At 31.8% G+C, this 14,032-nt stretch overlaps 1 protein-coding gene across 1 annotated transcript in view; it reads right to left on the bottom strand.

Moving 5' to 3' along the window:
• Positions 1 to 10,143: 10,143 nt before the first annotated feature.
• Positions 10,144 to 14,032, bottom strand: part of LOC134233956 (T-box transcription factor TBX10-like) — a 58,084-nt gene continuing 54,195 nt past the window's right edge. Inside the window, 4 exon segments of the mRNA XM_062716013.1 lie at positions 10,144 to 10,247; positions 11,238 to 11,324; positions 12,183 to 12,281; positions 12,418 to 12,461. Coding sequence (XP_062571997.1) covers positions 10,144 to 10,247; positions 11,238 to 11,324; positions 12,183 to 12,281; positions 12,418 to 12,461 — 334 coding nt within the window.

Raw genomic sequence — 14,032 nt, 5'->3', positions numbered from 1 at the left:
ATTGTTCAATGGCCTTTTGATCTTCATTACTGTTCGTTATCTCAATATGTTTCATTTTGGAATGTTGGCATCTAAGTGAAAAATTTTCGAGAGGGAAGTTGAACAACATACAATCAATTAATATTAATATGTTGACTCGATATATCCAGGTGAACCTGAAAAAGACACCACAAAGTTTGCCAAATCTGTTCCACATTGGAATGTTATAACAGACCAACTATTGACTGAATTGTTTGAGAATTGTTTAATAAAAAAAGATAACTAACTTTATCTGATATTTTTTTTTCGCTTCTCAAAAGCTTACTCCGAGTTGATCAATGTTACATTATTACCTGCTTATTTTGTTTATTGACTACTCAAGAGCTTACTCTCAAACAAGATTCCTATTGATTAGCACTGCTGTTCATCACCAGATTTTCCCAAAGTAGTATCTATTTTGACGGGGGGGGGGGGGGTCATGATTTTAACACTCTAGAATCTACACTACCCCAGGATATTTCTACATTTTGATAGGTCGATGTTTTTTTTTTCTTTTCTTTTTCTCTTAAACATTTTTATATCAGTTGAGGAACTTCAAAATCTTTCAAAATAGATCAACTTTTCATAAGATGTATTTTCTCTCCGAGATTTTTCCATTAGTCTTACTTAATGTAAGAGGGAATTGCAGAAATATAAGTAGGGAAATCTTCAAATAAAAATACGGAAATAAACGATGCTTTAAAAAATCTATATTTCTCAAAAAACTATGCTTTCTATCCCACACTGGCCAGTATAAAAAGTAAAGTTGGATGTATGAGCATATTGACCTCCAATATGGAGACCAACGGGAAATAACTCTTGCTAATTTAGGCGTACTATAAATGTAGAGCCAATTCCTTCGCAGAGACTTTCACAAATATATCACCACCTTGGTTGCTAGGAGTTCCCTGGATCATATAGAAAAAGAGGGTGTTGCAGAAACTCACGATTATTCCCTATACATCGGCAGGTATTTCCTACTTGATACAACAAAACACTTCACGATTTATGTTTAAATCATGCATAGTTTTCCTCTCATAGGAACCTATTGGCATACTTTTAATGAACATCAACCTTTTATTATTTTTTTTATATATATATAACACTTTCGTCATTTTGCATGAGAAAATTTAGAACAACAAAACGCACACACATTTTTTTGTATAGCATTTTGAAAGATACATGTATTCTGTACTAAACATCGTGCGAAAATATTTTTCAAGGCATTTGTTTCAAATCAAATCTTGGCTTCAAAATAACAGACCAAAATAAATCAAAATTGCCAAAACTTCTGTATGTTTAAAGAATACTTTACTTTTTAAACAAAACTACATAAAACATTATATCATTAGTTTTAAGTCACAGTATATCAAGGAAATCAATTAAAACCAACATTTTTAGTGTAGTGTTATTACTAGCTCGATTAATTTTTTGATATTCTCTCTCTCTCAAAAAAAAAAATATTGCACTACCATTACATATGTAAACCAGAAGTCTTTGTCGAGCTCTACTGGTTTGTACTTATAACAAAGGATGAGAAAAGAAGCCATTGCCATCAGACCATAACTGTAGAAGGAGTAGCGTTTTAAAGGAATTTCACAGACATTTCTATTTTTAATAACAATGGCAACACTGTTCATCAAATCAAAAACCGATGGACTATTTTATGTATCTTAGTGTAGTCTACTTGTGTGCCAAGTAATACTGAAATCAGACCAAAACTGAGGAGGAATAGCGTTTTAAAGGAATTTCACAGAAAATTCTATTTTTAGTAACCATGGCAACATCATTCATCGAAATCAAAAACTGATGCACAATTTTATGTATCTTAGTGTAGTCTACTTGTGTGCCAAGTAATATTGAAATCAGACCAAAACTGTAAAAGGAGTAGCGTTTTAAAGGAATTTCACAGAAAATTCTATTTTTAGTAACCATGGCAACACTGTTCATCGAAATCAAAAACCGATGCACTATTTTATGAATCTTAGTGTAGTCTACTTGTGTGCCAAGTTATATTGAAATCAGATCAAAACTGTAGAAGGAGTAGCATTTTAAAGGAATTTCACAGAAAATTCTATTTTTAGTAACCATGGCAATACCATTTATCGAAATCAAAAACCGATGCTCTATTTAATGTATCTTAGTGTAGTCTACTTGTGTGCCAAGTAATATTGAAATCAGACCAAAACTGTAGCAGGAGTAGCGTTTTAAAGGTATTCCCCGGAAAATTCTATTTTTAGTAACCATGGCAACACCATTCATCGAAATCAAAAACTGATGCACTATTTTATGTATCTTAGTGTAGTCTACTTGTGTGCTTAGTAATATTGAAATCAGACCAAAGCTGTAGAACAAAGAAAATTCTATTTTTAGTAACCGTGGTAACACCATTCATCAAAATCAAAAACTGATGCACAATTTTATGTATCTTAGTGTAGTCTACTTGTGTGCCAAGTTATATTGAAATCAGATCAAAACTGTAGAAGGAGTAGCATTTTAAAGGATTTTCACAGAAAATTCTATTGTAAGTACCATGGCAACACTGTTCATCGAAATCAAAAACCGATGCACTATTTTATGTATCTTTGTGTGGTCTACTTGTGTTCCAAGTTATATTAAAATCAGACCAAAACTATAGGAGGAGTAGCGTTTTGAAAAGTTGTTTACAGACAGACGGACAGACAGACAGACGGACGGACGACGGACACCTTACTATCGCATAAGCTCTTCTGGTCTCTGACCAGTAGAGCTAAAAAAAGTATGCTAAAATGACCCATTCCAGGATTCGAACCCATTCTCTGGTAAAAGTGTTGGTTGGAAGGCCATCAGCATTTCAGACACAATGATTCAATGCTGTTTTTAATGTACAGAATTTGCATTTCGTATGGAGAATAATTTTTATTCAATTTTTGAGTTTTTCAGAAATATGTCCCTTTGAAACGAAAATCGGAAAAGACAGTTTTGAAGAAAATTCCTGTCCCTTTGTGCATATATCAAAATTATTCTGTTTCAAGGAGGCAATTTTTCAGAACATTGGGGATTCCCTCCTTAAAAAACGAAAAATCTGATGTATTTTGCCGTGAGACTAATTCACACTTTATTTAATGGCAAATTGGAAGTGAATACACAGATTCTAAATATTTTTCCTGATATTTCTTTACATACTGTTGCATTTGAAAAAAAGTCATATCAGTTTCTGTAACATAAAATTCTTCTTTTAATCTGCTACACATCTAGGGAAAATAACAAAAGAACTGCAACACCCTCTTTACTGTGGATATATCCAAACGCACAGATACGGTTCGGAGTCGGCATATTTCTCTCTCCTACCATGGCTACTTGATCTTATAAATTGTCGTAATCTTGAATATTAATGGCTCTATGCTATGACATCATGTTCAGCCAATGAAAATATTTGTTTCCACCGCAATTGAAATCAACAACTGACATCATGTTAACAAAAATATTTCGAAACATGCGATTGGGTATTGAAAGGTCGCGACATTGTTCATTTCCGAGTATGCTTTACTCGCATTTTTGTATTCTTTTAAGGCCAGATCACCTTTGGATAAAAAGATAATATCACAATTTTCCAATACTTTTTCATGATAAACTCCCATTAGTAACTCATTTACATTACTTTTGTTCATATCAAAATACATTTAATTTGAAAAGAAGACAATAACAGTAGAAGTTTAAGTGATAATTTGTTCATACATGTAGTTACATATATCAATATATATACACGTAGAAATATAATTTATCTTAGATGTAAATTGCCAAAGAGAGGTTTAAAGCACCTAATTTTAAAAAAAGTTTATACTCCACCTCCTTATGGCATCACTACAGGAGGACAGGACCCCCCTGTAGTTAAATGCTTATGATGTATACTAGTAAGTAGTATAAATACACATGTAGGATTCAGTCACAGACTCAAAGACAATTTGAGAAGTATTTCATATCTAATCATTTTCTATAGATTTCATAGTAATATAATAAATTGTTTTGGCATATATATATAGCTCTGTATTTGTTTATGATCTATTATCAAACCTTAGTTAATCTATTAAACATATAGTTGTTGTAAGGATTTGAAAATCCCGAAAATAATAAGATTCCTTCATGTTTATACATGGCAACTGCTCAATTTATAACAATTCCTGTGAATGTAAATGTATTTCTGGTTGGTATGAGACAAATTGCAATCTATATGATTTCTGTCTTTAACCAAAAGTCTCTGTCGAGACTGAAGCTCTACTGGTTTGTACTTAAAACAAATTAAGAGAAAAGTAGCAGTTGGGATTTGAAACTTTACAACAGCAATAAATAGCAATAAAGTCCGAATTACGTATCTTAGTGTAGTCTACCTGTGTGCCAAGTTATATTGAAATGAGACCATAACTGTAGGAGGAAGTGCATTTTGAAAGTATTCCCAGAAATTTCTATTTTTAGTAACCACGGCAACACTTCAGCGAAATAGAAAACCGATATACAGAATTATGTATCTTAGTGTAGTCTACTTGTGTGCATAGTTATATTGGAATCAGACCAAAAATGTAGGAGGAGTAGCATTTTGAATGCATTTCACAGAAATTTCTATTTTTAGTAACCACGGCAACACCGTTCATCGAAATCAAAAACCGATATACAGAATTATGTATCTTAGTGTAGTCTACTTGTGTGCCAAGTTATATTGGAATCAGACCAAAAATGTTGGAGGAATTGCATTTAGAAAAATTGTTTGCAGACAGACGGGCGGACGCCTGACGCATTACTATCGCATAAGCTCTTCTGGTCTCTGACCAGTAGAGCTAAAAAACCATGCGCAAATCATGGAGCATATAAAAATATTAGTCTGTCGAGAAAAAAAACTTTTTAAAAAAATATGTCAGTAGTTACCCATTTTTTTAATTGTGCAAACCATGATGTTGAGAGCACATTGCAAAATTAAGGGTAAAACATTAAATGTTATAGTATATTATAAGGCATTCAACAACACAACATGCCTTTACGTACTTTCTATTCTGGCATTATATTCCATCCGTCTCTCCTCCCGTTTTTCACGCTCAAATTCGTTCATTCTGCATAAAACGTCCCCTTCAGGAATTCTTGCTGTAAAAATGATAAGCCTTTTATTCGACAATTCATCTCAAATTGTGACGTTGCAAAAATTATTTTCTTTCTAAGGTCTGTATAATGTTTGCTTTAAAAACAAAATGTGTTCAAATTTAATTTTTTTCTTACAGTAAGTCAAACTACTAGATCAGTGTAAAAATGATTTATATTGATTGGAAGGTCTTTTGATCATGAATATACATTAACATGTAAAGTATGAAAGCCCAAGTACCAACTATCCAAAACTTATAGCCAAGGTTAAAGTTTGGAAATTTTTGGTAAATGTGGGTCAAACTCGAAAGTCAGGAGGTCAAATCTAGTAGTACCCAATAAAAGATATTGTCACAACTCACAAGAAATACACATGGAAAATATAAAAGCCAAAGCCCCAACCAATCAAAATATATTGGTACTAAGATTAAAGTTTTGCAGAAAAACAGCGGACAGACAGAACAAAAACTATATACTACCGAATCTTCGAGGCATGATATTTAAGTCTGTAAAACTCTAATGCCCTCGTCTGGCAATTAATAGCGAGGGTTGAAGTTTCTCGAATGCAAGTTAAACTCTAATGTCAAGGTATCCAAAGGAAGGTCTTGTGAAAAGGAATACAAGTGTGAAATATTTTTAAAACTCCCTAACAAAAAAATACTATAGTAAACTATAGTTAACTATAGTAAACTATAGTTATCTATAGTAAACTATAGTTAACTATAGTAAACTATAGTTAACTATAGTACCAAAGTTAAAACTTTGGAACTATGATTTACTATAGTGAAAACTTTGGAACTTTGATTTACTAAAGTGAAAACTTTGGAACATTGATTTACTGTAGTAATAACTTTGGAACTTTGATTTACTATACCATGGTGAGAACTTTGGAACTTTGATTTACTATAGTAAAAACTTCGGAACTTTGCTTTACTATGATGAAAACTTTGAAATCTTTGGAACTTTGAATAACTATGGTATCAACTTTGGAACTTTGATTTACTATAGTAAAAACTTTGGAACTTTGATTTACTATACTGAAAACTTTGGAACTTTGAATAACTATGGTATCAACTTTGGAACTTTGATTTACTATAGTAAAAACTTTGGAACTTTGATTTACCATAGTGAAAACTTTGGAACTTTGATTAAGTAATATAAAACCCTTGGAATTATGTTTTGCTTCCAATTCAGTACATTTTATGAAATTTCAAGAACAAGATTCATTAAAGTTTTAGAGAACGTTTGAAAAACCCGACCTGTCCCCTAAAAGAACAAAGTACACATAATGAATTTTAATGTAAAAATTGTCTCTTGCACCGATAAATAAGCAATATTTATTATTGTTTATGGGGAAAAAATTACTATAAGATAAAACTTCCGTCATTTAGAATCAAAATATTTGCTTCCTGACCTTCAGATAACATTTTTCCTACTGTCAAAGATAAATATTGCATTGAAATTAATTACATTGCATATCTAAATTAAGATGAACAACAAAACCAGCCTAAACAAACCAATATCATTCCCCTTAAAACAAACTAATAATTTAAAGAAAACTTGATAAAACAAAATACAAAAACTTGATGCTTTGATTTACTATGGTAAAAACTTTGGAACTTTGATTTACTATAGTAAAAACTTTGGAACTTTGATTTACTATGGCGAAAACTTTGGAACTTTGATTTACTATAGTAAAAACTTTGGAACTTTGATTTACTATGTGAAAACTTTGGAACTTTGATTTACTATAGTAAACTATAGTTAACTATAGTTTACTATAGTAGTTTTTTGTTAGGGCTTTTTTAGTTTTTTGCTTAAAGTGGATCAAACTCCAAAGTCAAGGCCAATAAAAAACATATTCTTAGCATAAAGGTCACAGTCAAGGTCACAAGGTCATTGATCTTGGTGTCATTTGAAAGAACTTGATAGTGAAGTTTGCACACCAAATATGAAGTCTCTATCTCTCATGGCTCAAAAGTTGTGGTGAAGGTTAAAAAAAGCTATTTTGAGCATATAGGACACGGTCAAGGTCACAAGGTCATTGACCTTGTGAGAGAGTTTAATCAATGATATATGCATACCAAAAATAAAGTCTATATTTTATGGTTCAGAAAAAACTATTTTTAGCATATAGGTCACAGTCAAGGTCACAAGGTCATTGACCATGGTATCATATGAAAGAACTTAATTAGTGGAGTATGCATTTATGAAGTCTCTGTCTCAACCATTCATGGTTCAAAAGTTTGCAGACAAACAGAGAGGACAAAAACAATATACGCCTCGGATCCTTCGATTCGGGCGCATAAAAAAAGACAGACGTAGTTGATGATTATTCTTTTAGTGGGAGAATATATAAAATGCCATGTATAGCATTTTATATTATGGTAATATAAAAACATAAATATTTTATTAAATTTACAATTTTTATAAAAGCACAAATGGTTGTAAAGAAATGTACAATATACTCACTTAGAAAAAAAGCTAGCAATCAAAGAACTAAAAAAAAGGGGAAATAATGGAATATTTTTTGGCGATTTAGAATGGAACAAAACATTTCAACTACCATTTAAAGTCACAAAAGAGGAAAAATTTCACTGGATGCAATTTCAAATCCTGCACAGGATAATTGCAACTAATAAATACCTTTATAAACTTAAACTAATTGATTCACCTGTTTGTCCATTTTGTAAACAAGAAGTTGAAACAATTGACCATTTAATTTTTGAGTGCTTCTGTGTAAAAAAAAATATGGTGTCACATTGAGTTGTGGTTTTCTTTTTTAAAAATCATTTTATTATTAATATTGATAGAAAGGATACACTATTTGGGAAATTCATCAATAAAAACACGTTTAGATTACACAATATAATACTATTTACTGTTAAACATTTATTTTTGCCAGTTGGTTTAAAAAATGTGCCTAAATTAAGTATCACAATGCTAGAAAAAATATTGTAGATAGAATATAAGTTTAGAAAGCTATACTTTTAAGAAATTGTAAATATTAGAATATGAAAAATACTGGAAAATTATTTATGATAATATGCTACATGTACGTATTTATTTTTCTGAATTCATATCCAAACGGACAAATATGTTAAAACAATGAATACTACTACCCCACTTCACTAATTTCTTTTGTTTATCCTTGTCGACCCCCACCCCCTTTTTTAATTCTTTGTATATAAAGCTTTACAGTTTCATATAATACATTAATGTCATATATTTTTTGCAGCTTTTTGAAAGGAACAGGTATCAGTATTTACCAAAGAGGAATTGTAGAATATGGATTACTAGGGAAAATAACTGATAACATGTATTGAATGTAAACTAATATATTGTGTAGTCTGTAAATGTGAAAGCAAAAATAATAACTATGAAAAAAACAAGAGATGTTTGTAAAACACTTATGCCCCCTCCCCCAAATTGGAATTTTTGTAGTTCAAAAGGGCATAACTCTGTCAAAAATGGCACAATCGTACACAAAACAGAACTTGACCTAGATATTCATCTGATGAATCTTTATACTAAATTTCATTTCAGTATGTGCAACCTCTGCAAAAAAAAAAATGAACGGAAACTACAAATAATTGAAATTTTTCTAAGTCCAAGGGGCATAAGTCTGTGAAAAATGGTGCGATCGTACCCAAAACACAACTTGACCTAGATATTTATCTGATAAATCTGTATACTAAATTTCATTTCAGTATGTGCAAATCCTGCAAAGAAAATGAATGGAAACTGCAAATAATTGGAATTTTTCTATGCCCAAGGGACATAAGTCTGTGAAAAATGGTGTGATCGTACCCAAAACATAACTTAACCTAGATATTTTTCTAATATATATGTTTACCAAATTTCATTTCAGTAGGTGCAACGGTTGCAAAGAAAATGAACGGAAACTGCAAATAATTGGAATCCAAGGGGCATAACTCTGTCAAAAATGGCCTGACCAGACCCAAAACACAACTTGACCTAGATATTTTTCTGATAAATCTGTATACCAAATTTTATTTCAGTATGTGCAACGGTTGTGAAGAAAATAAACGGAAACTAAGTGGACTGACAGACAGACAGCAGCAAAGCAATATGCCCTCCCTTCATCGAAGGGCGGCATAAAAAAGAATTGGACGATTTTAATACATACGAGGGTCATTTACTAAGTAATGCAATTTCTGATTTTCCATACAAAATACGCAGTATTTTTAGATTTTCTTTTCACGGTCTTTTAAGTTTTATTTATTCTCTCTCACTTGCCGAAAACTGCACGGAGTTTTCTTCCGTTTTCTTAAAGTTCTTACAATTCAAAAACGGCATGGTCACCACATTGAGTGATTTTCAGCTCAAGAATGGCCGCTAAGATGAAAATGGAAATTCGATCATATATGAAAAAACTGCGTTTTGCTAGGGAAACAATTTAAAGACACTTACAAACATGATTGATGATGTTTATAGGAAGTGTGTAATTCCATACAGTATAGTCTGCAGATGGATGAAAAAATTCAATTAAAGGGGCTGGGTGGTTGTGGCCATTTTAAGCCTATTTTGATTTCCTTTAGAAGAAGAGCTCCATATAAAGATAAAAGAAAATGATCAAATCTTAAAACTAAAATTTATGAAATTTTTCTTTGCCAAATGATACTTGACAGCTTAAGATATCATATTCCAAAATTTAAGTTATATCTGGTGGTTAATGAAAAAGTAATTTGTTGACCCCCTAGCCTCCTTAAGTAGAAAGACGTTTGGAAAATCAATCACGTACAGGACGATCAAAAAGCGTTCTGATCCATAGAAATATTGATGCTGTGAGTACATTGATAACAGAAGATGCACGATACACAATGTAAATCATTGCAAGGGCGCCCTCCAGGTTTTAAAAGGAGCAGCACAGAAAATTTTAACTAAAAACTTAATCTTAGGAAAGTTTCAGCCAGGTGGAACAAAAGAAGACAGGGGTAAAAAATGGCAAGAGAACTTAATTATTTTCAGTTGTGACAAGAGAAAATTTACAGCATTTTAACAAGTGATGAGACCTGGCTTCACTATTTTGAGCCTCAAAGAAAAGTTGATAATGTAATGTGACTTAGAAAATGCAGCAGAACTCTGAAGGCCCGTTATTGCTAGAATATGTCAGAGTTCAAATAAAGGATTTGAACAGAATTTTCTTTTACTCTCGAGGTGCAATCGTTCAAATCCCTGTACTGAAAGGAAGACTGTAAACGGCTTGTTTTACAAAAACAGAATATTGAACAAAGTGAAACATCTCTTCTGTAAAAGACGCCCAAAGACAGACCTTCTTGGAATTCACCTGCTGCATGAAAATGCTACTGCGCACAAACATAAAGAGGTAAATAAACAGGATTTAGGATTGAAAGAATTAGAGATCTGAGTCCATGCGATTTTTTCCCTTTACTAAACTAAAGAAAATGTCCGGAAGACGCTATGGCTACAGATGGGCCATTGACTTTGCCATCTATCTGCCTTATAGGTATACATAAAGACGAATATGCTGAGGTTTTCTGGTCTTGGATAAAGAAATTTGAAAAGTGTATTAAGGTAAACGGGGAATATTTTGAAGGATTAATGTAATAAATAATTTGAAACTAAGGCTTCAAATTTTTTTGTTTCCAGTTGTATTACTTAACGAATGACCCTTTTTTGTTTTCAGTTGTATTACTTAATGAATGACCCTGGTATTTATATTCTTTAACCAGAATTCTCTGTCGAGACTGTAGCTCTACTGGTTTATACTTAAATAACAAAGGAAGAGAAAAGTTGTAATAGGGACTTGAAACTTTACAACAGCAATAAATAGAATAATGATCCTTAATTTTTCCTCACATGATAAAGTGGTAATGCAACTGATTATTTACAATCGAAAAACCCTTTTGATAAAGTTATCAGTCTACTTTTGTAAATTAAAACAGAAAAGCACACATGAATCCTTGAATTTTACTTTTTATATAACATTGATTCAATGACAATAAGATGGGAAGGAAAGAGCAAAAGAGAAAGAGACTAGACTTTAAGTTCACAGAGTTTAGCAATTTTTTTCAAAAACAAAGAAAGGAAAGAACATTCAAGATAAATACAAAGAAGATTTTTTTTACCTTGTTCCCATGGACATCTCGGGAAGTGTGGATAGAAATTGTAGAACGGTGGCATAGCCATACCAGTCTGTATCTGCGCGTTTAAATCTTCAAGAAAAATTTCATATACATTAAAACCCAAGAAATGTGTAATTAGCAGTATTAGAATGCTACGATTTTAATGTTTGATGGTGAAAATTATTGAGTAACTCCTGGATAAGGGCAACATAGTGTTAATTTTGATCTCAATCAGACTTCAATAACATTGCTGAAAACTACTTCTTAAGGACGGACGACACGTTCCTCAAATATATCTTTTGTATTTCTTGGTATTATATAAAAATTATGCATATTTGTCATTATCTTGTGATTTCTACATTGTTTTCAATATGTTATCAAATATAAATACATCGATAATTGTAATGAAGGCCATTCAGATGATTACACATATGAAATATATAAGAAATTTCACTATATGGTATCTGGTTCAAATGCCTGGTAAGGTACCCAAAGTTTTTGTGAGGAAACTTGTGTAAGTACCTAGACTTCAACGGCAAGTTTTTGGGAAAAGTTATACATTTTTGAGGAACGCGTCGTCTGACTTCAAAGGAGACTTATGTACTAAGTTTGTCAAGCAATGCGTTTTCAAGATATTGAACGAACAAAGAGCGGTCCTATCTGAAATTTAACTATTGATCTTTTGATGTATATTTAGTCAGGATCATGAATCCTGTAAGGGCTCTATGAAAAAAGTAAATGTCTGTCAAGTAGAGTTTCTAAATATTTAGGAAATCATTCAATCTGTCAATTACTTTGACTATCGACCTTGTGTTCTCAAAGCCACTTCATCTCCTCCCTTAGTGAAAACAGGCATACTACGTTTGATTTTTCTCAAACTAAGGATTCAAAAGATATATATAGTGGTTGAATGAAGGTGTATGAAGATGCATGTATTGTTCAGCTTACATGCATGAAAGCAGCAATAGGCAGCCATTTCTACCATTGTTATATCTGTTTGTATTTCTTTGTCATTTACGGGAATGTCTTCGGAAGCAGAGACGTGATCTGTAATTAAAAAAAAATGACTTAGCAATTTAATCTCAAATTAATGAAGCAAAATGATGTAAATGATGGACATTTTCGATAAATATCATTTTAAACGTGAAGATGTTAGTATAATATTTTCTTTTTAATGACTCACTTGTTTTTTGACTGTCTTTGTTGATGGACAAATCCAGTGGAAATCTTAAATTAGATATAAAGGATAGATAATTCGATATGTGACCAAAAAGTCCTACCATGTGACCTAATTTCTGATAAGAGGCCCAGGGGCCACATAGGTCACCTGAGCAATTGGCTAGGTAAAAGCAAAAATCAGTTCAGTATTAGTTTAAATATATTGTAAAAGTGGGTCCCGGGGAAGGGGGGGGGGGGTATTTGAACAAACATATGTGACTGCATGTTTTTATCAATAAAAAATTACTTAATAAGACATATTTGAATTATTGTTTTTAATTTTTGTCCATAATGTATTTCCATACTAAGTATTACCGGTAGGTAAGAGCGATTGTATATATTTATTGCACTAAGGCTTCTCCATAGTGTTCCCCATTTGATTAAGCATGCTGTTCATGCATGGATGAAACCAGGTATTTGATTGGATACTCTGGTGAGAAGTGTACTACTTAGTATTCTTAGACACTTTCAAAAAGATCCTTACGGATTGAGCAGTTCATTGACTGACTCCAAAATTATTGATTTCTAAAGTTTGATTATTTTGAATTACCAGGCCTTATGGACTTTTGAACAATATACTAAACAGGTCAGTTTATTAACATTTTAACATTATTAATTATGAGCATGAAGTGTGAAACTTATGTGAATAAGATTTGAGGAGAGTTATTTTTCATGAGTTTTCAATACATATTTTGTCAATAATCAGTCAGACTTATTTTGTGTTAAATTGTCATAGCTATGACTGAATCATATACAGATCAGCTAGGTTCATATACCATATATTTGGTAAGATTTGTGTTTAGAGAAGTTGGTGTATACTGTGATGTCTATTTATGCTGTATTAAAATAGAATTTCATTTAAATACAATGAATGGAAATGTTTATAGTGAAAAGTAAAGTACTAGTATTTTATGATGATGAACTTGCATAATATAATGCATGAAATATTTTATGATCCTTAAAAGTTATGAGGAAATGTGAATTATTTCCCTCGAGCAGAATATTCAGTGTTTTATGCTATGTTTATGTATGTACGTTTGTCTGTGAATTATTTGTTAAATATTGTATTTATTATGATGGAATAATACATTGGTGAAATGAAGCTTCTTTGTCGTTGTCATTAAAATCAACATTTACACATGAATCTACACTTCCTTAGAATGCGTTTGAATTGATATGACACATTATGGTTTTGTAACTTTTGTTGTTTATAAGATGAATTTTTAATTCATGTAACCTTTGTATTCATTGTTATGATCCACTTTATGGCTCCTCTATTCTCCTGAATTATAAATCTACATTACTTTTTTATGCTTTTTAATTGATGATCAATCATCATGATGGCTTTGTGAATAATTTTTACCAATATGTATTTCTATGAAAACCTGATCACCCATTAATATTGTGGCCACACCCTTGCCCGAGAGGTCATGATTTAAACACACTTGAGTCTACACTACCCGACGGTGCTTCCCTATGATTATATGACCCTTTGATCCCACATTGTTCCCTCCCCCTCCCACTGAGGGTCATGGTTTGAACAAAATTGAATCAACTCTCAGAAGATGCTTCCATATAAC

The sequence above is a fragment of the Saccostrea cucullata genome, unplaced genomic scaffold, assembly GCF_032062105.1.
Source record: "Saccostrea cucullata isolate Sc308-1 unplaced genomic scaffold, CSIRO_AGI_Scuc_v1 ctg641, whole genome shotgun sequence".
Lineage (NCBI taxonomy): Eukaryota > Metazoa > Mollusca > Bivalvia > Ostreida > Ostreidae > Saccostrea > Saccostrea cuccullata.
The sequence above is the reverse complement of the archived record's forward strand: the minus strand, read 5'-3'. Positions and strand labels throughout refer to the sequence as shown.